This window comes from Lissotriton vulgaris, unplaced genomic scaffold (genome assembly GCF_964263255.1).
Source record: "Lissotriton vulgaris unplaced genomic scaffold, aLisVul1.2 SCAFFOLD_1152, whole genome shotgun sequence".
NCBI classification, from domain to species: domain Eukaryota; kingdom Metazoa; phylum Chordata; class Amphibia; order Caudata; family Salamandridae; genus Lissotriton; species Lissotriton vulgaris.
Window position 1 is genome coordinate 599,952 of NW_028246626.1, and position 25,416 is coordinate 625,367.

Here is a 25,416-nt window from a genome sequence, read left to right on the forward strand (position 1 = left end):
AATAAATAAAATATCGTACGTCATGGCTTTGCAAACCCCGCAGTTTCTAGTTTTTGTACCGTTTGAAATTAGAGTCGTCTGCGGAAAAAATGTCTATGGCCTTAGTTACCAGAGACTGATTATATTGCTGAATTAAATCTAAGTGTGCTCCGTTTCACGTTCATAAAACTCTGATCTCATGGCTCTATTCCATCACTCGAGTTAGATCTGCATTGAAATGAGTTACAGTAATTGCAGGATTTGGATAGGGAATAGCTGATATCTTCACATCAGTCAATATACTGCGAGAAGAATGATACCTATGGAAACTGCAGCTCCTCTCCTTAAGCACACTTCCAAAATCATTCACATCTCTGCTAACATGATTGGTTAACTGCGAATAAAGGAATGCAGATCATGTTGCACGTTTTTTGTGCATTCAGACCTTTGTATACTTTCACCTCAAATGAGAATCATATGGGCAAAATTGTTCAGCACAAAAAAAAGCTACTTATCAGAGCAAAGCTAAACCAGATCGTTGGATCCCGTTCCTGCAAAATCTCATGAATCGCTGTCCAAGATTTCTCAGATCCAATCAGTAAAAAATCACCTACATGATTAAATCCTCTTTTGTTCCATTTCTCAGTTGAGCACTTCCATATCAGCTGATCCAGCTCAGATCATAAGCTCGATGACGCGCCAAAGGCAAGCCCGTCTGCGCCCGTCCACGCCCTTTTAGGACCAGGGGCCAGAACCCCTGCCTGTTTCACATCAGGAAAATTACGGTACAGCCCTAACCTACTTAAATCTCTTAACTCATCCTTAGACCCTGTCTGCCTTCAATACATCGCCCCTGATCAGTGGAACTGTAGATATAAGCACTGTTTCCATGATTTTCAGGACCTTGGTCCTACCAATTTAAATGCAGCTAAACCCTATCAATTTTTAAGTTGTTTCTATTGAACTGTCGTTCCCTACCAAAACATTCGGTGGAAATATCCCTGCTCCTTATGGAGGAAAGTCCGGATGTTCTGTTCCTAACGGAAACTTGGCTGACCACAGCCACTGATCCTGATATAGCACAAGCCCTCCCTCCTGTCTATACAATACAGAGACTCAATCGAATTCATGGCAAAAGGGGTGGAATTGCTATTATTTTAAAGAATCATTTTATTTGCAGAATCCTGGGGAGACCTCTCTCAAACTGCGAAAATTTTCATTTTTCAATAGGATTTACTCCTACGTTAACTTTTTCAGGGATCTTGATTTATTGCCCCCCAGGACCCATAGGCCAATTCTGTGACTCACTTATAGACACGGTCTCTAAATTAGCAAATTCCACCGCTAATTTCACCATTCTCGGAGATTTTAACATTCATTTCGATGACACAAATTCTAAGCTTGCAACCGAACTGATCTCTGACCTAGCGGCTTTACAGCTAACCCAACAAGTACAATTAGCAAAGCACCTAAAAGGACATCTCTTAGACCCTATTTTTTTCAGGTCTAAAATAGTTATCCTGTCAATTACCAATACCCATCCCTTGATCAGACCATTCTCCCATCCTTTTTTCATGATCCCCTGCTTATGCCATTCCCCCAACTCGACTAGTACAAACCACAAGGCTCAATGTTGGACAAAACTCCCTCTGGACTGCTGGACAGCAACTCTAGAGAAATCTAAGCCTGCTTTTAATTTGGACCCGATAGTTGCCAATGCGAAATTTGACAATTGGATTAACAACTCTTTGGACTCAGTTCTTCCTAAAACTATTATCAAGCTGTATAAAGGTCCCAATAAAGCTGTCTGGTATACTTCAAAGCTCCGAGAACTGAAACAACAGTGTAAGAAGGCAGAGAGAGGTTGGAGAAGGAATTTCTCCCTAGATAAAAAGCAGGAATATAAAGATGCCATCAAAATCTATAAAACAGAAATCAGAAACACTCAAGCGCTCTACTATGAGAAGATTATAGCCTCCTCTGCTAACTCCTCTTGGGAGACCTTCCAAATTGCCAAGAAACTAATGTTTGTCCCCTCACTTCCTGATTCCTCCGCACATCAGACCAGCGCTTTAACTAAATGGCCGAATTTTTCCATAATAAAATTAAGAATATCTATGAATGTTTCTCTTCCACTGAAGATCCCAATTTTATCTATCATGATAAGCCTTACATAGAAGGTAAGGAAACAAGTTTAGCAGCCTTTCCTACAATGGACTACAACTGTCTGCTAGCGACGTCTGGTCAAGTAAAAAGCGGATCACCTAATGACCACTTAGTATTCTTAAGCAGGTAGCAGAGACAGTGGGCCCAGTCCTTCTAGATGTGGTTAACTCTTCTATTGTATCCGGAGTAGATCCCCCCTCTCTGGAAAATAGCTATGGTTAGAGCTCTTCTGAAAAAACCCACTTTAGATCCTGACTGTCTGGCCACTATCATCCGATTTCCCTTCTCCCAGGAATTAGCAAAATCTTGGAGAAATATGTAAACGTCACTCTATCTGCTTACTTAGAATCTAACCATCTCCTTCACCCAACCCAAACAGGATTCCGTCCCGGCCACGGCACAGAGACTGCACTTCTAGCCATCCTGGAAGAATCAAGAAAAATTCTTGATTCTGGAGGATCATCTGCTGTGATCTTATTAGATCTAAGCGCGGCATTCGATACAGTGAATCACTGTATCTTGATTGACCGACTTAGAAGTTTGGGGGTGACTGGAACAGCGTTAACCTGGCTGAAGTCATTCCTGGAAGGGCGTTCCTTCCAAGTATTTGAGGGTGAAACCACATCCAAGTCGTGGCCTCTCTCATGTGGAGTCCCACAGGGCTCTTCTTTAAGCCCAACGCATTTTAATGTCTATATGTCCCCACTGGTAGAGATCATACAGCCCTATGGAGTAAATATTGTAACATATGCTGATGACACTCAGCTAGTGGTTTCAGCCAATCAGTCTGACTCATCCACATCCCGCCTCTGTACTTGTCTTGAAGCTGAATGGGGACAAGACGGAGTTTATGCTCCTTGGTAATACTTCACTATTTAAACCAATGGAGATGTGGCCTACGGTAATGGGATCAGCGCCTGTTCCCAAAGCAAATATAAAGAGTTTGGGGTTCTGGCTGGACTCAGACCTTGCCCTCAAAGTCCTAGCCAGAAAGGTGGTTGCAGCCTGTTTCAACATGCTCAGAATGCTTCGTAAAGTGCTGCCTCTACTTCCTTTTCAAGCTAGGAAACTTGCAGTCCAAGCGCTCATTCTATCACGCTTGGACTTTAGTAATGCACTCTATCTGGGTGCCCCAGAGGCGGTACTCTCTAAGCTTCAAATGATCCAAAACTGTGCAGCAAGAACCCTCATGGGAACTACCTATCGACAGTCAGCCAAACCTGCCTTAAAAGCCTTACACTGGCTGCCCATTCGGGAGAGAATCCATTTTAAAGCACTTTGTATCACTCACAAATTGCTTGGAAGGAATGGACCAAAGAACATCTCCCCTTTAGCCAAATTTTATCAAGCCAACAGGCCCCTAAGATCGGATGAACTACACTTGGCCTTTGTACCAAGGATTAGAAGAGCCTGAAGCAGAGGTCGGCTTTTTTCCTATAACGCCGCCAAGCTTTGGAATTCTCTTCCTCTCCTGCTACGGAAAGAAACTAATCATTTGATCTTTCGTAAGCTGTTGAAAACCGGGCTCTTCCCCAGATAAGCTTCATATGCCTCTTCTTACTTCTAGCGCTGGGATGCCCATGGGTAGCCATGCGCTTTATAAATGCCACTTCTATTCTATTCTATTATATATCTCCAAGCCCAGAAAGTCCTTTAAGTATAAGAAGAGATGGCAGCTAGGGATCATATAGTATTGATAAAACAGATTTAATCAAAAAGATATTGCATATAGTGATTTATATCTAAATTATTTGGACGTTTTTGCTGATTTTTAGAAAGCTGCAAGATCAATTTCTGATTTTCTAGTCATGATATCTGTATGGAAAGCTTTATGCATGATCCCCACAAGTGTTTGGGCTGCTGCGGATTGTTTTTCAGCTCTGAAGGTGCTGGAGGCCTGCCAAACAGTACTCAGTGACACTTCTCTGACCCGTAAGGTGTGTTTGTCTAATTGGTTACTCCAAAGTTGGAATACATTACAGTGCCTGTAAGTTAATTGTCCCTCGCAGCACTTGGTGTGCCACCACAAGTGTGACAAAGCAAAGTATGATTCTCAGCATGCAGAGAAATGTTTAAACTGCTAGCTCAACTTTTGACATTTAAATCAATGGCAAAGCCCAAACCTTCTTTTTTAATATTTACAAGTTACCCCTAAGGCAGGTCTACTGAGCTTTAAAGGAAGGGTGTATTATATTAAAAAGATGGACATTAGTTTTATTAACTTTGCATGTCCTGACATAAAAACCCAGCATTTTCGTTTTCACTGTGGAAAGGTTTGTTGCCCCATTGGCATGTAAGAAGTTATAGGCTAACAACTCAGCAGTTCTCAGTTCCAAATGGGACAATTAAGCATGGTAATTCAATGTATCAAACAAATCATAACAGTAAACCTGACTTGTTGCTCACTTCAAAGATTAATGCAACTTTTATACAAATGGCAACTTTAGAAAGTTGCGATTTTGTTGGTCAAATGTTCCAGTAGCAGGTTACAGTTGCACATAAGCTGTTTTCCTCGACCCAGCCTTTTGCCATCCAGGGGGACGTGAGAGTAGTGGAACAAAAGACCTGCCGATAATAGTGCTGTGACCTCCACCTTACAGGATGGCCAGATTGGACATGAGCCCAAAAGGTGACCTTCAAGGAGGGAAGCCACCTTTGAAGGGCAAATGGTGGTCATACATGAGAGGGGCTTCTCTTTTGTTTCTGCAGACAGGCTGGCATCTCTGACAGAGAGGGAGAAACAGTTTTTTTCAGAGGGCACATAGCCCCCAGGCAGCCCACCTCTGGGTTGGGCTAGGGACCTCCACACACCAAGAGAAGGGCTCTGCAATGTAGGTAATGAACAGAACAGTACATTCTGGGACAGCTGGATGCCACACTTCACAGGAATAGGACCCGGTAGCACACCACCTAGTTAGTTGCCACATTCCGCTATGTTTGTAGTGGGCATGAATTGGCACCTCTGGCACCCAGAACTCAGATCGCTTCTGGACGGGAGAGAGGATAAAAGAAGACCTATCCTTCTGTTCCCTGACCAAGCAAAGAGAGCCAGCACCAACAGCTGGACTGCATCTGCTCTGCTGCACCTTGGGCTAGCAACACAAGGACTGTGCATGTGATGTCCCGCTCGTGGAAAAAATCATCCTGAGCCCCAGATGGAGAACATGACTCCAAGAGTCAGATGGCTGACTTCCTTCTCAAAAGTTGCACTTGCGTCTGCTGGACCCAGGAGAGTCTTCTGAGTGCAGTTTGTTTGCCTAGCATGGAAGTTACTACAAGTTACGGAGAACCTTTGTTTTTTCAGTAACTGGAGACTAGTAGACCAGTGGCAACTAGTTTGGTGGTGGACTTCACCCAGACTTTGTGGGATATGAACCCCTGAGGCCAAAGTCGCCCCTTGTGCTCCTGGACCAAGGGATGGCCACAGGAGAAATCCAGTGTCGAATTATCTATACATTTTGCCACCATGAATTAGAGGCCCAATAGCATTCATAGCCATATGAAGCTCGGGAACAGCCCCTACACGGTCCTCAAAAGAGCCATAATAGTTAACACAATTATATTGCTGTCCCTCCAATGAGGCTATTACCCAAATCCATCTACCATCTTCATAACTCTTAACCTCTCCTATTTTCTAACGTATGCTGGAGTAAAAGTAGATCACTACACCCCTTTTAGCAGAGCAAGATGAAGCAAAAAACTATGAAATACCTAGTGTTAGACCTGGCTTGTCTCTCGAGTTTATCCCCAGTATTTTTGCTTTTTGGCCTCCTGATTTAGACCCTGTTTTTGTTGGTTTTATGACTCTGGGCACTTTAACACTGCTCATCATTGATAAAGTGCATATGCTCTCCCTGTAAATTGCATTTATGGATTGGTGATTCATTGATTGGCATATTTGATTTACTGGTAAGTCCCTAGTATAGCACACTATATGTGCCCAGGACCTTTAAGTAAAATGCTGTTAGTGGGCCTGGAGCACTGATTGTGTCACCCCATGAGCAGCCTGTAAATGTAACTCAGACCCGCCAGTGCAGTGTCTGTGTGCAGTTAAGTACTGCCATGTTGACCTGCCTTCTACACCCACTTGCCAGATCCTAACCTTCCCTTTTATTACAGGTCAGTCACCCCTAAAGTAGGCCCAAGGTAGCCGCATGGGCAGTATGCAGTGTATGTGAAAGTTAGAACATGTACTGAGGTGTGTGACATATCCGGATAGTGAAATAAATCGTATTTTGTTTTTCACTATTGAAAGGCTATCTGTCCCATAGGATAGAATGGGAGTTTATTTATAGCATCTTATAAATATAAATTCCCATGAGGCAAGATAGAAAGTTGGAGTTTTGTATGCCTTTAGCTCAGAGTATAAAAATGCATCTTTTAGGAAAGATGATCTTTATATTATGTGCTTGAAAATAACACGTTTAGAAAGTGGCTATTTTCTTGCTTAGTCATCCTGTGTGACTCTGCTGGTTTGTGGATCGACTGTCTGGCTTTGGAGTGACAGGGTCTGGGGAGGTGCATTCTCTCAGACAATCAACGGGGGGAGGGGGAGGGATTTGATGTGTGTCCTGCCATTCCCAAATGTGTCATGGCTGGGCTAAATAGACCTGGGCTGCATTTAGAGGAGGGGGTGGAGATTTCCTTGCACCTGAATAGGCCTAGTGTGCATGACACAGTGCTATCTCCACCTCCTGCCGGGAAGCTGCACCAGTGGGGACAGAACTGGTTTTGACTGAGCACAGAGCTTCTCTGCCACCAGAGAACAAAGGATTTTGTTCCATAAAAGGTGGGACCCAGACCCATATTTTAGATCTTCCGGTGGATCCCCACCGAGACCAGGAAGACGGTCACCCAGGCCCTTGTCACTAGTGACTGGACTATGGCAACGCCCTCTACGCCGGAACCACCACCAAGCTCCAGAAGAGACTCCAGCGGATCCAGAACACCTCAGCCAGACTCATCCTCGACATCCCACGACACAGCCACATCTCCGGACATCTGAGAGACCTGCATTGGCTCCCTGTCAACAAGAGAATCACCTTCCGTCTCCTCACCCACGCACACAAAGCCCTACACGATCAAGGCCCGAGCTACCTCAACAACCGCATCAACTTCTACGCTCCCAAACGCCATCTCCGATCAACCAGTCACGCCCTCGCCGCCGTCCCCCGCATCCGAAGAACGACAACAGGAGGAAGGTCCTTCTCCTACCTGGCCGCCAAGACCTGGAACTCCCTCCCGACCAACCTGCGCCTGACCCAAGACCACCTATCCTTCAGGAAGAAGCTCAAGACCTGGCTGTTCGAGCAGTAGCAGCACCCCCCCACCCCCCAAGCGCCTTGAGACCCTCCAGGTAAGTAGTGCGCTCTATAAATGTCTTTGATTGATTGATTGATTGAACTTCAAGAGGAACTTCTGCCAAGGGGAAGAGCTTGAAGAAACTGGAGGAGGAGTACTGCTTCTTTGCTGTGTGCTGTCTGGGGTTGGCCTGCAGTAGCTGTTTCTGCCAAGGAGAGGAACTGTGTATGTATCCTGCTTTAGAAGTATCTCCACGGGCTTGGAAGTTGAGCTTGCCCCCTGTTCAAGAGGTCTCAGGAACACCATCCTTATGGGCACCGTCTCTGGAACCGCAGAAGAAAAGGGCAACCGACTCTGTCACTGAGTCCGAAACAAGATTCTGTGTCCTGAAGGCCCAACAGAAGGCATCGCCTCACTTCGTGTCCTTGGTCGCACCAACACCGTCTTGATGATCGTGACCAAGCCGCTCTGACCCAACCTGCTGATCAAGCCGCCGCGAACTTCTCATCATGCCTCCAAGAGCTGGCTGGATGGATGGCGAAGAACTGCCTCCGTCTGAACGGAGACAAGACTGAGGTGCTGATTGTAGGAAAACCCCCCTCAGTCTGGTCATCTGCCTGGTGGCCACAGACCCAGGCAGATGATCAGGTCAAGAACCTTGGAGTATGGGTGGACTCAAAGCTTAATTACGACTACCACACCAGACGGGTAGCTGGCACGTGCTTTTCGATTCTACGGAAACTCCGTAAAACCCTGGACCTGCTCCCAGAATCCTCAAGGAAGACCCTGGTCCACGCTCTTGTCACTTCGAGACTGGACTACGGCAATGCCTTGTATCTAGGCGCCAACGCCACTAGTCGGCGTCGACTGCAGACAATCCAGAATGCTGCCGCCCGCCTGGTCCTCCGGCTGCCCAGAAGAGCCGCTTCTAATAAATCTCTACAAACACTACATTGGCTTCCGATCAATGAAAGGATCGACTTCAAGGTCCTATGTATTGGCCACAGGATCGTACATGGCAAGGGTCCTGCCTTCCTTCGGAACCTTCTCTGCCCCTATACGCCTACCCGACAACTCCGCTCATTAGGAGCAGGCCTCCTCGCTGTCCCCAGACACAAGAGAGCCAGAATGGGGGGTAGATCCTTTCGTTCTTTGGCGGCACATAAATGGAACTCTCTCCCCCTGAACTTAAGAGTGGAAACATCAGAGCTCATCTTCCGCAGGAAACTTAAAACATTCCTCTTTCCTAAAGAATAGCCCCGTCTTGTCTGACTGACGGAGCAACTGGCTCTTCTGACAGCGCGGGGACACACTGACAGTGTAACCAGGCGCTATACAAACTCAGAAATAAATAAATATATGCACAACATCCTGTGGGCACCGAATTGTGCACTGACTTGCTTCACCCTACCCGCACATCACCGACTCGGTCACGACCCAAACATCAACCAGCTCTGTCACCTGCACCGCAACCTGCCAGCACCGCTTCAAGCACTGCCTCACCCTGGACCGTAAGCCTTGGTCTCACCGACGCTGTATGGACGATCGTCGAGCCGCTGCCTGCACCACATCATAAAGGCACGGCACCCTGCAACGCTTCCATTTTTGCAATGCAGCCTAGAAAGGTACTGTTCACGAGTCTGACGATGACTGTCGATGCTTTAGCTGGCCCATACCAACGCGATCGGCTGGAACCGTTAGTCTCTGTTGTTTTCAACACCGAGGTAACCCGAACGGACCTACCGACTTGGAAGAACTGTGTTTTGTGGATATTTTCTACAATTTGAAGGTTTTCTTGCAAACTGCATATTTTTAAGAACTGTATTGTGGATTTTTGGTCATGTTTTGGTTTAGAAAAAGAATTGCTTATTTTTCTAAACTGGTGTGATGTCCATTTGTAGTGTTTTCCCAGTGTTACTGTATGCACGCACAAATGCTTTACACATTGCCTCTGAGAGAATCCTGTCTGCTCATGTGAAGCTACCAAGTGGGTGAGCAGGGGTTAATGTAGAAGTGTATCCCCCTTATCCTGACTAGGAAGAATGGTCTCTACTTGGACAAAGGTGCAAACAATTACCAACTAGAGACCCCCGTTTCTAACACCTGGTGGCCTATTAGGATGGCGGGCAGATCGGGACGCCGACTGGCGGTAGGCACCGCTGACCCGGCCGGGTTAATCCCCCACCATCCATACCTGAAAGACCCCCCATCATATTAGTATGGGTGGGGGGTCCGCAGCTAATGGGAAGACCGTCCGCCGCTTTTCCGCAGGTCGTCTTGTCGACCGGACGGAAAAAGGGCATGATATGGTGGTGGTGTCTGCAAGACACAGTGCCTGTCACGTTGTGCATGCACAACATGCATTTTTTACACTGCGGCGGGTGCTGCTTACAGCATCGCCCGCCGCAATGTGAAAAATGCGGATGCAGCGCAGGCCCTGCATGGGCGATCCGAAAAGGGCATGATATGGTGGTGGTGTCTGCAAGACACCACCATCCATATCACGATGCAGGCGGAGAGCAGCCTGTCCACGGCGGCGTTGCCACCATGGAAAGGCATGCGGTTTTTCCTGTTGGTTTTTGCTGTTGGTGGCCCGTTGCGGGCCCCCATGGTGTTGGGGGGATGGGGGTGTACTTGGGGGTACCATACTCCCCTGCATTTGCATGCACAAGGTGGCAGGCACCACGTGGTGCCTGTCACGTTGTGCATGCACATGCACAACATGCATTTTTTACATTGCGTCGGGTGCTGCTTACAGCACCGCCTCCGCAATGTGAAAAATGCGGGATACAGCGCTGGCCCGGCAGGGGCGATCCAAAAAAGGGCATGATATGGTGGTGGTGTCTGCAAGACACCGCCATCCATATCACGATGCAGGCGGAGAGTAGCCTTTCCATGGGGCAAGGCATGCGGTTTTTGCTGTTGGGGGCCTGTTGCGGGCTCCCAGGGTGTTGGTGTGGTAAGGGTGCACATGGGGGTACCTATGGTACCCCCTGCATTTGCATGCACAGGGTGCACTTTTTACATTGCGGCAGGTGCAGCTTACAGCACCGCCAGCCAGTGTGGCGGGCGTATACTAATTTGAATGCCAGGACCACAGCAACATGGGCGGGTGGTCCCGTGCTACGATGAGGTGGTGGGCGGACTTAGTCCGCCTGGCATTGTAATAGGCCCCCTAGGACTTATCAACTTTGGGTTATTAGATTTTACATTTAAAGAGGGTCTTCTGAAAATAAATCACATTTGTGTTAAAAGTTTTCAAACAACTCAAGATGGAGTCATGTTTTTGCTTGTTCAACACACCTTTAATCTTAACAATGACAATCCTAATTGATTGACCCATTAAGAAAAACCAAAAAACACCATTAACCAGGCAAGACAATTAAAGATATCAAAACATAACATTCTTTTTGGAGCACTTTAAAATTTCTAATGTACTGCCATAAAAAAGGAGAGAAGAAAAAATAAACTCTCATATGCACTCTACTAGGTCAGTTGAAGTACCTTTTTAAATATTTCAGCTTTCGCGAATATCCACCTCATCTGTGAGACCCAAAAGCGGGCACTTCCCACATTTCCCCCAGGACCATCATCTGGCCCCAAAATAGCTGGTGCCATGGTGTTGCACCTAGGTCTGGTCTGTCTCCCAGAGGACCTTTCAACCCTTCATGCCTCCCATCTGCTGACTGAGGATAGAACTCAGTGTACCAATAACACAAATGCCATCAGACAATCTTGCTGCCCAGTTAGTTGTTGCTTTGCTATTGCAAAGAGAAAGAAGAAATAGCAACACACAAAAAAGTGTGAAAAGAAATGGAAAAGAATCACAGAAATTATTTTTTTTCATAATGCTCAAAAATCAATCATTTCAATCCTCAAATCAGTTTGCCATCCTGAAATATCCTGAACTTCTTTTAAAAGCAAGTATGCTTTTGATATGAAAGCCTAAATGTGAAATAGTCCCTTAATCAGTACTTGCCACCAGCCTTAATGGTCCATTAGGCACGTAAACTCTCTATAGAGCAATACAGCAGAAATTAACATATGTGAGAAAACAATTTCCTTCTATCAGGTGCTACAAAGAATTTCTGTTGAATATCTACAGGGAGAACTCGTTCCTTGATAGGGTAGTCTGCAAAGTTAATTGAGATGGTACAAAAGTATTTCATGTGTAGGGATCATTGGCTTGGGTCCCTGTGCACTCTATCAAGAGGTATTTAGGAAAGTTTGGAAGTATGTGGGATCTTATCAAGTTTTCAATAGGTTGAATTGACCCATCCTGACCTCTTTGGTTCCGCTTTCCTCTGGAATACCAACAAAAATGTGAATTCGATCTACAGGAACAGTTCTCCGAATCCCCAATTTTTCTCTGGAAAAAAATAACCTCCCTTTTCATTTATATAGCTGACTTTTGATGAAGTCCTAACTCATCCTCAAGTTTGGACACCCTTTACACTTCTGTTTGAAATCTGACGGCAATCATCAATTTTAGCAAGCTCAGGGAAGAGACTTCTTACATCTGCTTGGCATGTATGTCTCTGATTTCTAGCCAGATTAGCTCCCCAAAACATTTTAGTCTTAGCATGTGAATGCTTTTCTGCCAGATCACCCCCAGAATGTTGTATGCTCTCCTGAAAAGCTAACAAACCATCCTACAAAAAGGAGTTATGGGCTGAACTTTATCTGGAAAAAATAATATTGATCCCTGTTACATCTTCGTCTTGTACCTGTAGACTTTGATTACCCCCGTCTCTACTTGGTTTGCGGTAACCAATTAATTATCATCATGGTTTCGGCTCGCTCCAAAACCCTAAAAAGAGGATAACTTTTGAGCTCAATGATTTGTAGCTTGTCCCAATATCGACGTTTATATTATTTGAATCATCTGATACTTTAACGTCTGAAGAGACTAGGCTTGTGCAGGGTTCATTGAGTTTTGCTATGTGAAATTCTGCGAAGTGACTAAAAAACTCTGCCGCACTACACGGAGTTCTGCAAGCAGCGGAGTGTTAGGTCGCACCATTCGCGCTGATTTTCAGCGCTGGGTGTTTGTCCTGCACTGGAAAATCAGCTCGAACAGCATCATGTGCTGTGCAAGAGTGCATTGCTTCTTGCTGCCGCTCGAGTAGATGTTCAACTCAAGGACATCTTCCTCAACGCGAACGGAGGGTTTTCTCTGAGCGAGTGGTTGCGGCCATCCGCGACTGCCCGTGTTGAGAAATCTTGTCAGCTGGTGGTCTAGAGTAACGGTAAGTTAGTGAGTGTAAGCGAGGAAAAACTCCACTACGACAAGTAGAGTTTTTTGGAACTCCGCACAGCCGAAAAACTCTGCAAACTCTGCGAGCAGAGTTAAATTTCAAGCCCAGGCCTACAAGAGACGTCTTTGTTAACCAGCGCATTTTTGTTTTCTTTCTCATTCTCTAGGACAGCAGCAAAGCTATTAGCCAGGGTGGGCTCTCCTGAGAATTGAGAACTCATTGATGAGCGACAATTTAGTTAGAATTTGTTACCCCCATTAAGTTAGGGAAGTGTTGGTGCTGCCTAAGCTTGTTCATGCTCCCAGTCAGCAAACCCCACCTAGGGGGCAAAGAGTGAGGGGGCAGCAATGCAGTGCAAGAGCGACTACTGCCCCAACTCATTGAGGAAAGGAACACACTCACCTCTGGGTCCTTGGCCCCTCTTCACACTACTAGGTTGTCTACATGGGAGGGGATCAGAGGGATGTAAGGAGGCACCTCTAGGTTTCCTTTAGACCTAGGGCTCAGGAAGAGGGTCCATGAGCCCAGCTGCAAGTTTCTTCTGCTCTTAGGTTGAGTCGAGGTTACCAGTAGAACTTTGTGTAGCTACTCCTGACTGAGGCCCAATTGTCTCCGCTCCTCACAGTGTTTTCCCACCACAGATAGTACTGGTGCAGAATGATCCAGTGCTTATCTGATGCGTATCTGGCTGCCACAAAGTGCAGGAGAACCAGCACATCTTCCAAAATGTTCATGTCACTCGCTCGCCCTCACTCCAGTCACACTTTGCCACTCTTTTTTTATAGTTTTCTAGAAGGTTACAGACACTCCGCGGTCTGCTTTTTGTGGTTGACTCTGACACATTTGTTAATGTGAATTTGTGTGAATGATTCAGTGCATTGATATACTCTGGGACAGGGCTTTAGTATTACTTCACACCACATGGATGCAATGGGGCATGGCTGAGTGTGTGATTACTACATTGATACACAATGATTGAGTGTGTGTGAGGTCGCTAGTTGCAATGTTCACTTTCCTCTCAAATAGAGTGTATGTAAATAAATATATTTCAAGTGCTAAGTAATATGCCCTCAACAATAATATTTTGGGATGATGTAGTAACAACAAATAATGGTGAACGTGTACTTTTACTGTTTCTATTGAAACTAAAAGATTTAATGCAATTAAAATATTAAACTCTGAAATTAATCATTCCCTAATCACTATTATTTTTCTTCTTGTAGACCATTACCAAAAGTAAATTGTTTTTCCACGTCTTCCAAGAAATGTATGGTTCACCTGAAAATATTTGCGTCTGGTGCAAAATCGGCAAATAAATATAATTTTACACAAATTTGATAGCTCATGTCAATTTGAAAGTTAATATTGTGTTGGGTATGCAATTTGGGAAGGTATATATTCATTTTTCTGTTTAATTTCAATTCTCCTTGAAAGCAATACAATTTAATGAGTGTTTGTTACATTTCACTTCACGTTTATCAAACCTGTTCACCACATGTTTGCTTTGCTTCATTGTGATATATGAACATGGTGCTTAAAACTATTAGGAATTTCAAAATGTCATATTCGTTAGAGTCTGGATTTACACTTCTCATGGCATTACACTAAATAGAGAATATTGTTTGGACTTACCTTCCTGAATGTGAATCAAATCCATAATACATATCTTTACAGAGATCACATCTCTGCCCAGTCACAGAACTATCCAGGCAAATGCATTGGCCGGTGAGATTGTGGCAGGTATCTTCCTTTGACCCATTTACATGGCATAAACATGATAAGCAGTGTGTGGCATTGTCAGCAGGCAGATAAAAACCTAGTGGAGAACAAATATAAGAAATATTGTGTCAATACATTAGCATGTTTTTCCTTCAATTGGGCTCCGTCTCACAAGTCAGAAATTGGGAAGTTTGTAAACTTCCTTCTGCTAGTAAATGTAATATAGAGTCAATTAAATGGAATAATTTGTTTGCCAATAATAAGAATTGAGTTGCATTGTGTCAGCTAAATGCCACAGCTAGTACACCAACAAGGCTATGTTTTCATGAGATATTAACTCTACACTTCACCAATTATTTGAAATTGTAAATTGGACTGATGAACAGTGAACACCCTAAAAAACACAGCATTTTATATTTCCACTAAAATGAAGGGACCGGAGACCGTCCAACATCGATTTGGTTGTGGGATTGACCAACCTCCTGAAAGGCTGTGGGAATCTTCCATCATAATCACTCAGCAGTAAAGAGCCCCCCAAGGGTTTGATGGAGGATTTCCGAATGGCAGATGGGCACTCCGAGCCCGTTGCGAGCCATTCAGAAATCGGGGTCGGATTCCTTTCCGACCGACCCCATCAAAATGGGTCGGTCGGAAAGGAAATCGAACAGATGATTCCAATGCGGTCGGAACAGCGCCGCTCGACAGTCAGGGCTGTTTCTGACCGCATCAGAAACGCCTCCTAAGTGGTCGATCTTTGACTAGTAAATTAGTATCCAGCAGCAAAGACATGCCTCCATAAAGTGACCATCATCATGCTACTATTCTGCTTCATTAACAAATGGCTTTCAAGGTCACTCAGCTTTAAATAAAACTAGAGTGCTAACCTTGCTCCTACACAAGAAGACAGACACTGCCACAAGTGCTAGAAAAACTGAGCCACCAGAATATTCGGTCAATTTCCATAGGTTTCGCTAATATAATTCAAGTGTTGTGACTGTGCAGATCATGGTATGTTGTCTAATCCATTAACAGCTGTTTTAAAATAATTGCTTCATTGCTGTGATAAGTACATCTGGGAAGACATTGTGTTCTCACGAAATTGATATTTTTGCTTGCTATATGAACCCTTTCTTTGCCCGAGTGTTTGTGCATCCCGTGCTGGAGCTTTTTCCAAGAAATTGGAGTTAGGTTGTGTAAACACAAGATATTCTCATTTTTTCTACAAACATGCTCAATATTTTGTAGCAGTTCTCAAATGGACAAATCGCAATAATAAATATGTTGGGCTTTTATAGGGAATGTGGTAGATCGCAATTTATTTGCTAGTGTGTGAGTTGTAGACGGTATAGCTCATAAGCACAAAGAGGCAGTCACTCGTCTATTTCCTTGTATGTGCTCCAGGCTTCACAGTTTCAGGAAAATCAGGTGCACAGGCCCGTTCTGAGCCTGTACACTAAAGCAGAATACTTTAATGATATTGCCACAGGATCACCAAGTTAATCTTTGATTCTTAATTCCTCCTCACTACTTAGAACAGTCCCAGATCAAAGAGTAATAACACAATTATTAGTGCAATTCTTTTTTTGCATCTCTAGACAAAAACAATGCAGTGTGACAGTGGCTTGCAATAAAACAGAACTGAACTCTCAACAATATATAACTCATGCTCTAATATAAGAAATCTTAATTCCGCCGACCTTTGCCATTTTTCTAAAGAACTGAGCAGCAAGAGAGTATGTGAAATTAACACCATTAACCTTGTACCTACTATACCTACTATAATCAAAATGTAACAATCAATGCACATCCTAGATACGGGCTTGGGCAGGACTGCTGGGCTTGAGTACTGAAAACTTAGTTAAGCCTTGAGATGAAATAAAAGATTAGTTAAATGAGCAAATACAAAGAAAGGGTACCAAGAAGGGAGATGGGAGCAACACAAGGAGAAATAATTGACAATACAAAGGATGGTAATAAAAACAAGGTTCTTTTTAAGCAGTATAAAAACACAATGCCTTTTATTTTGTGTGGTGCAAAAAAAGGGTAAATACCAACTCATTTTTAAACTATTTGAAAACATTGGAAAACACTGAAAAAACACAGTAGAAGCTGAAAACAGCCATGCCGAAACATGATTACAGGCCAGCAGAGGAGAGTAGGACCAGGGATAATCTCCCTCGAGAATCACTTTGTTTCCTGCAGCTGTGTCACAGACATCTGCATCTTCCGAATGGGTTCTTTCTATCCAGAACTACGGGTGGAGTCAAACACATTACATCAATTCAGGTGCAGTATCTTTTAGTTTAGTGGGCACTCATGATGTCACTGTGGACCCATACGCATATATAGGGTAGGAAAAGAATTAATGTCGGTCCTGATGAAATGCCGATTGACCCTCCTGTAAATGTAAATTGATACTTGTATAGCGTACTACTCACCCGCAAGGGTCTCAAGGCACTTGTACGAATACCGCTGTGGAACCCGTCCTGGCTTTCCCTGTGAGGCGTCCACTCCTGGGCACCCCCAGGGTGAAGGCCAGGCATCCTTAGCGTTGTGGGGGCCGTTGTGGAGATTAAGCAAGCTATTGCCCAGAGTTGCAGAGTGGGACTTTATGATTGGAATAGGCACCGAGGCAAGAATTATCAGGTCCGTGGAATTTTTTAGCCCAAGACCCGCCGAGGCGGGGAATTGAACCCTGGTCCCAGGCTAGACCTCTGCATCAGGGTCTGCCGCTCTAATCATTGAGCCACACTTCTCCAGGTAACAAAAGCATGAAACATGTCGACCCCTTGCTACAATTCACCTTTTAGCTGGCAGAGTACATTGTGACCTCAGGATAGTGCCTTGTTTGTTTATTGTGTCAAGGGACCATTGCCCCATAAATAAATCCCTGGTTCCCCTAGACTCTTTTACTCTCAGTATTTGTCACCACCCTAGTCAAAAGCCCCCACACGCATTCATCTCACGGCATCTACAAAAGATCTCTGGTAAAGAGCCCCAGGCCTGGCAAGCATTGCAGCGTTGTCTTGACGAGGAGTGCCCTATGATGAAGCCTGACACTCAACCAGGTATGTGAGGGCATTATGATCTGACCACTTGGATCCCCTAGTGAACGACCAAAATATAGAATCCAAAATATAGTTAGTCAGAATATCGAATTTGGGGTAGGAAATATTGAATTCCATAATATCGAATTTAAAATATCGATTTCCATAATATCGATTTTTTTTTAGTGTTATGTATGGTAGTATATGTGTTAAAATGATGTATTAATTTTGTAATGTATGTTTAATTTTTTTTAAGTAATGAATGTTATGTAATTTAATTTTTGCGTAATTTAATTCCGTAGCGGGTTAGGGGTTTATAGGGGAATAGGGTGGAAAGTAATTTAATTACAGTAAATTAAATATTCATTTTTATTTATATGTATTGATAATTAATTGATTGATAATTAATTATTAATTGGTAATTAATTTGTTAATGGATAATTCATTTCTATTAATTGGTAATATTTTTTGTATTAATTAGTAATTATTTTTTATTAATTGATTAATTGATAATTATGTTAATTGTATTATTTATTTGGAGCGGGTTGTGCGTTTATAGGGGAATAGGGTGGGAAGTAATTTAATTGTAATAAAGTTAATAGTTATTTTTATTTATATGTATTGATAATGAATTGCTTGATAATTAATTATTAATTGGTGATTAATGTTTATTAATTGGTAATTAAGTTTTTTAATTGATTCATTGATAATCATTTTAATTGTATTATTTATTATTTGGAGCGGGTTGTGGGTTTATAGGGAAATAGGGTGGGAAGTAATTTAATTGTAATAAAGTAAATATGTATTTTTTTTTATATGCATTGATAATTAATTGATAATTGATTATTAATTGGTACTTCGTTTTTTTAATTGGTAATTAATTTTTATTAATTGGTAATTATTTTTAATTAATTTTGTATTGGTATTCATAATTAATTTATTCTTATTTTAATATTAAATCATTACTTTCCCTACTGTTGCACTTTCTGGAGTGGGAATAGTCATTTTTACCCCTACGCTATCCAACGCTTTTCCTACTGTTGCACTCACTGGAGTGGGAATAGTAATGTTTACCCCTCCCTATGCTATCCAATGCTTTCCCTACTGTTGCACTACTGGAGTGGGAATAGTAATTTTTACCCTCCCGCTATCCAATGCTTTCCCTACTGTTGCACTCTCTGAAGTGGGAATAGTAATTTTTAACCTCTCACTATCCAAAAAATTCTGTACTTTTTTTACATTACATTTAGGGGGCGATTCCGATTCGGTAAATTGCCCTCCGAATAGCCGTACGGAGCGTTTACCCAATACGAATCGTATGCAGAACCGTACCCATACGTTCGATATAGTACGATGTGTTCCCAAAGCAGTTCTCCATACGAATCATACCGAAGACCGTACAACTCACTAATCCTTACGAATCGCATTCGGAATGCGCAGTACGCGATGTCTGTACGAATCGAAGCTGCATTTTCCGACCCAGCAAGTACGAATCGTATCGACAACACTCCGTACAACTCTTTTTCTACAGGAGTGTAAAACGTCCGTAAAAGCAGATTTCGCCTCGAAATGCGTACGAAACGGACCCCCCCCCCCCGGGTTCGGTCCGTACACCTCATGGTTGCAGGGGTACGGTGCATCGGGTTGCGGTGCGTACACCCCTGGATTTCAGGGGTACTGTGTGTATGTCCCCGTGCGTACACCCCATGATCGTAGGTGTACGGACCGTAGGGGTATGGTTCGTACACCCCAGTGCCGTAGGAGTACTGTGCGTACACCCCGTACGTTCACCCCTTGATTTTAGGGATACGGTGCATATGTGACAGTGTTGCCCTCTGTACGAATTGCTCATACGCGACGTTTACCGTATGAATCGCATACTCATTCCCCGGTCCGGATCGTACTTGGCGGGTCGTACGGCATTTTTACGAATCGTACGGTTCATTGTGCGGGTCGATGTCGTACGGATTTACCCTTCATTTTCGTACGGTCGCAATGATTCGGATGTATTTTCTCGGAACTGATCGTACTACGCGAATCGGACGGATTCGTACAGAAACGGCTACGAATACGAATCGTCGTACTTGTTTTTTTTTCCAAATCGGAATCGACCCCTTATTACTTTTACATTTTAAGCTTTTTTACATTATTTTAAGTATGTTTTATTTAATTGTTATTAATATTTGATTACTTTTATATTATTTTTAATACATTTAAAAAAGTCGATATTTTAGTTATCTATATTTTAACATTCTATATTTTGGATTCAATATTTTAGAACTTACCTGTTTGTAGATAGGGATTCTATATTCTGTACTTCGATATTTTGGAGACGATATTTTGGGCATTCTATATTATGTCCCTCGATATTAAGTCACTGAACCGGATCCCCTGGTATCCATCTTTTTTATTTCTTTCATTTTGTTCACTTTCTTAACAAGGTAAACTGCCCTCCTGATGTTATTAAATGCTTCGCACCCTGTGATGATTTCAACCTGATCACCATGTATCAAGTCTGGAAGTACGCCCACCAGCCTGTTGGCCAGTACTCCCATGTATATTCTATTGTCATTGTCTAGGAGTGTCATTAGTTTATGTGCACCACACATGAGATCTTATCCGTCTTTAGGGAGTACACATACGTCTGCTTTCAGCGACAATGACAACGCCTTGTCGATTTCAGTCATGGAGTGGCAGATTTTTAACTTTGTAGGGATGAAGGTCGGCCCAGAGTTTTTGTGAAGCTTTCTGGTAAACCTACCTGAACACAGGGCTTTGAAAGGATTTAATTTTTTTTGTTTCTATCAAGATATCTGCTTCTGTTTCGGGGGGCAACCAGCATGTCCTTCTGCTCCTCTGTTATCTCTGGTAGGTGCAGGCTCTGAAGTGTCAAATTTCCATTGTTGAGTATATTTTTTCATAGGGTTCTTGGGACAGAGCTACTTTAATGTTGAACTCATAATGCATCTTTTTAAAAGTATCTTTTATAGCTCCAATTTTTAACTGGCTCCTTTTGAAGTTAGGACATTGACAAATATGTTATGAGCCTTATTACTGGTTTCATAGACCTTCAGTTTTACGTGTTTCAACTGATTCTATCCTTGTTGCAGTTTGATTTGGATTAATTCCTTATTACTCTTAGCTGATGCCAGCAGGTCTATCAGTGTCCCTCCCTCTCAATGTGGCCTAAGGGCATCACATAACACAGATGTAGGGATGTCATCTGAATCACTGAAATCTAGATACTCCCCAACTATGGCCACAAAACCTGCCCTGTTAACATCATCTTGCAAACCATATTTACTAGGGCCCTATTTTCTGCCCCTTTAGGATGCTGCGAAACTGCATATTTTAACTGTCACTAGAGTATCATCCAAGATCGTGGTCGAGCCTATGCTGGCTCCTTTGACCCTGCCATCAGGACCTGTAAGAGATAGATTCGGACAATCTTTGAATAAGAGTGGTGTATGTGTTCGTAGAAGGTGTAGTCCCTGGCCTCTGAATGCGTGAGTCTCCACCAATTCCCTAGCCCATTTTCATTTAGTTCCTTTCCTGTCTCGATTGTCACAAGACCTGAAGCTCTTGCTTTCAATCCTGACCTGTCTATGTCTCTGAAACACTGGATTAAAGTCCCCTGCAAGTCTCCCTGAAAATTTCCTAAGCTTCCTCAGTACTGTCTTGGTTCTGGCTAGGGGCTTACAGTACTCTAAAATGATCACCTATGACCTCATACCTCCCTTAATTTCGAAACACCTGCATATTTTGTCCATGATGAATTCCTTGAACATGAACCACTGCATGTTGGGCAGCAGCATTGCAACTATGCATGTTTATTTTGATGCTGTGGCATGCATTTGTCTGATGTAGCATTTGGTGGGGATATGTGGAAGTTCCTTCTTTTCAACTGGGTTTTGTGCAATACCACCACCTCAGCCTTTTTTGTTTCTAGCAGAGTGTGTTCTAGATATTTCCTCGGACATGAAATCCCATTGTCTATAGTGACAGAATTTTAATTTGCCCTATGCAGTTGATCATCCATCTGACTAATTTTCCGTCCTGTGGGACACATGTGAATGTAGTGTTGCTAATATTTTACGTCCCCTCCTGCAAAAAAACTCTAAATGTTAACTCAATTTCTGTGATAAACATATTAGAAATGTAGAAATAGTGAGAATAACTAAACTAGATTTACTAATGGAGAACGATGAAAACAGGTTTTCTATGGCTTACTTCTTGCTGTTCTGTGGGCCTCGCTGGCCTTTCCGAAATCCTTAAGCTGGGGAATCTGTTCTGAGTCTTTCAAATGCCCCTTTTATTTACTTTGTCTTCATTTTCTCGGCCAAGAGGCTTCCTCCTCAAGACGTGGTAGTCCCAGTGCTTCAAGGCTCTTGTGAGGCTTGTGATATGCTGACTTACACCATCAATTTCAAACAGTAGGCCACAAGGAAATAGCCATCTGAATGTGATTGTTTTCTCAGCTACAGCAGAGGACGGGAACATTTTATTTTTATCAAGGTGTTTTATGAGAGAATTTACATCTGGATTACTGTTTCGCTGTTGGAAATTAGTGGGCTTAGTCATCTGGCTTCTCATTTCAAGACTTTTGTTTTGAGGAAAGGTCAGCATCTTTGCTAGAAAATCCCTTGGTTTGTCGTCTGTGCTAGCAGTTTTGGACTAACTGTTTGCTCTCTCTATGAGTACCTCTTCTACTTTCTTTTGGCCGAAGATTTGTGTGAATAAGAGTTTGATGTAATCTAAAATGCTGTCGCCTTCTGTCTCCTCTAGAGTATTGCAATTTCTGACACAGTCTCATGTAGCGGGATTTTTACAATCTTGAGACTTGCCATGTAATGCCTGTATTTGCTTATTCATTTTAGTCAGATCTTTCATGTTTTTAATGTCCTGTCACCACTAAACTTTCCATTCACTCTTCTCTCCTATCATGCCAGTTGGTCCACATCTGACCTTAAGGAGTTCCTATGTGAGATCTTCTTTCCATAAACCCTGGAGAACTTCCTTGAGATCCCCTCAACAGAGTGAGGTAGTATTTTTATGAGCAGCCATGATTGTCCAGTGGTCAGATTTTGAGGCTGAGCAACTGCCTGATGGCTTGCCCAGCACCCCGGTGCAATAGGTATATCTTTCTTTCTGGCCTTTAGGAGCTTTTTAGGTTATTTCAGGTCCCCTCTCTGTGGAGATTTAAGCATGATCACGAGTCCATGACTGGCTGAGGTAGGCCAGTGAAGGCAACTGCAGTTTTCTGAGCTTACTGAAGAATTAACCCTTGTACCTGTTTTCCAGGCCCATCAACTGTGCTGATAAACTCCTAGGATCTTGAATAGTTTCACATGTGCTGTTTTGCACTATCTTTTGGTGCTTCACTTGTCTGTACCATTCTCCTTGCTTCGAATCTAACATGAGTCACTTGGAGTTTGTAAGGCTGATCTCCATTTAGTCTTCTTCTCTGCACCTTGTCCATCTTTCCACGGCCCTGCTCCGCAGAGCCTTGTGTGGTGTTCTTTTTCTCAGTCACAACAGGAGTATAGGGACTGGCTTTAGACCCATGTTGGAAGCTGTGCCAGTGTTCGGCTTCTACGGAGCATTCATTCCTCTCCTTTATCTTCTTCCACCCAGGAGGCTTTGTGATGCTGGGCTTTCCACTATGCAACTATACATTCCAGGTTCTGCCACCAGACCCCGAGGGATCGGCACCTTCTGTCTCAGCAGGGGGATGAGCCACCGCATGTGCTGTGGCTGGCACAGTCTGTTGCTATTGTTGTTCCTCTAATGAGGAGCGGATCAGTTTTCATGCTCATCCCAATTTTTATGTACATTGGAACAGTTAGGTCTTCTCACATGAGTGACAAGTATCAGTCAGTAGCCATTTTAGTGATTGTGCTATTTTATGTTTGAAGTTTATTTAATATTATGATAGCAGACATTTGGTAGTTACATTCAGTGGTGTAGCAGGGTTGCAATGGCACAAATACAAGCAAGGGAGTTGTCCCAATATCCTCTAGTATTGTAGTAAAAAACAGCCCCAAATTGAGGTGAGGAGGACCCCTAATGTACCCAGGCCCCAGTGCTACTACATCCATTGCACAATTCATAGTTAAGCCCCTATTTAAATTTTTATTCCAATGTGTTTATCAGGGTCTGGAATTAGAAATGGTTATGTTAGGCTCCTTCTATCACAATCGTTTTAGGAAGATTGTTTTTAATATCAGTGACTGTACAAGAAAGGAGAGAGGTTAATGCACTAATGGGGCCCAAACAGAATTATCAGACTTATAAAACCAGTCTCAAGAACCAGAATAGAGACACTCATCAGGAAGGGGAAGGACAGGGAGACAAAGGATTGTAAATTCCAGTGCACATCACAGTATCACAGAGTTGCCAATGAGAAAACTAATAGGATTCCACTACTAGTAAAGGGAGGTACATTCTTATCAATTCAATGAAGCTACTATTGACCAGATGAGTGCATTCCATGTCGAGTAAATCCAAGGTTGCTGATTGTATTTTCCTGGAGCCATCCCCAATAATCTACTCAGATTTACCTATAGCTATGAGGAATACACTCTAACATAATATGGGGCTAAGTTCCCTTTTCCAAGAGGAATACTTTTATGAGTCTTTGTGAACACATGTGAGGTATGTAGTTTTTCTGCTGCACATCTGTAGGGTAGACACCCATGTCAGGTGCCTTATGCACCTATCTTGTAATTACGGACTTTGGACTTGACACTGTATATATAGAGGACTGACTGACATCTGGAACATCATTGGCATTGAGCCAATAGTCAAGAAAGCAAGACTAGAGCAATGAAGAGTTCAACATGGCCACAGAGCAGCTGTCTGGTCAATGGCACAATCAACTAGCTAAACATATAAGCAAAAACCTTAAAAACGTCTCTTGTATCGATATACAGCAATGGAAAGGCATACTCTAATTTCAAAGCCCTAACATATTAAACAGCATTTGAAAAAGAAAAAGAAACAGATTTAACTCCAGCATGATGAAGAGTCATTGCCTAGAAGAATGCTTTGATATCTTCCCAACACATGCTCCCTTTGGATCACTGAAATAATATTGAGGGACAGAATATCGACTACCAAGAATATCGAGGAAAAAATATCGACAGACATAATATCGAGTTTGTATCTACAAACAGGTAAGTACAAAAATATTGAGTACAAAATATCGTTTACAATTATATAGTTTAAAAAAATATCGACTTTATTAAAAAAACAGTGTTAAATTAAATTAATATTAAAAATTAATTACTAAAATATACTTAAAAATAATTAAATTAACTTATAATAATTAAATAATTAATGAAAGTTATAAAAAAAAAATTACAATCATATTTGTTAAAACATATATATATAGTAACATAATATAATTAAATATTATCCAATATTATTACCGTACGATAGCAGAAGTGTAAAAAATACTATTCCCACTCCAGAGAGTGCAACAGTAGGGAAAGCGTTGGATAGCGTAGGAGTTAAAATTACTATTCCCACTCCAGTGGGTGCAACAGTAGGGAAAGCGTTGGATAGCATAGTGGTAAAAATTATTATTCCCACTCCAGTGGGTGCAACAGTAGAGAAAGCATTGGATAGCGTAGGGGTAAAAATTACTATTCCCACTCCAGTGGGTGCAACAGTAGGGAAAGCGTTGGATAGCGTATGGGTAAAAATTACTATTCCCACTCCAGTGGGTGCAACAGTAGGGAAAGCGTTGGATAGCGTAGGGGTAAAAATTACTATTCCAACTCCAAAGAGTGCAACAGTAGGGAAGCGTTGGATAGCGTAGGGGTAAAAATTACTATTCCCACTCCAAATAGTGCAACAGTAAGGAAAGCGTTGGATAGCGTAGGGGTTAAAATTACTATTCCCACTCCAAAGAGTGCAACAGTAGGGAAAGCGTTGGATAGCGT

At 42.9% G+C, this 25,416-nt stretch overlaps 1 protein-coding gene across 1 annotated transcript in view; it reads right to left on the reverse strand.

Moving 5' to 3' along the window:
• The window catches only part of LOC147665810 (usherin-like), a gene marked incomplete at its 5' end in the record, with an annotated part of 525,382 nt that overhangs the window by 421,126 nt on the left and 78,840 nt on the right, over positions 1-25,416 (reverse strand). Inside the window, one exon of the mRNA XM_086949466.1 lies at positions 14,337-14,520. Coding sequence (XP_086805592.1) covers positions 14,337-14,520 — 184 coding nt within the window. The remainder of the gene's footprint in view (positions 1-14,336; positions 14,521-25,416) is intronic.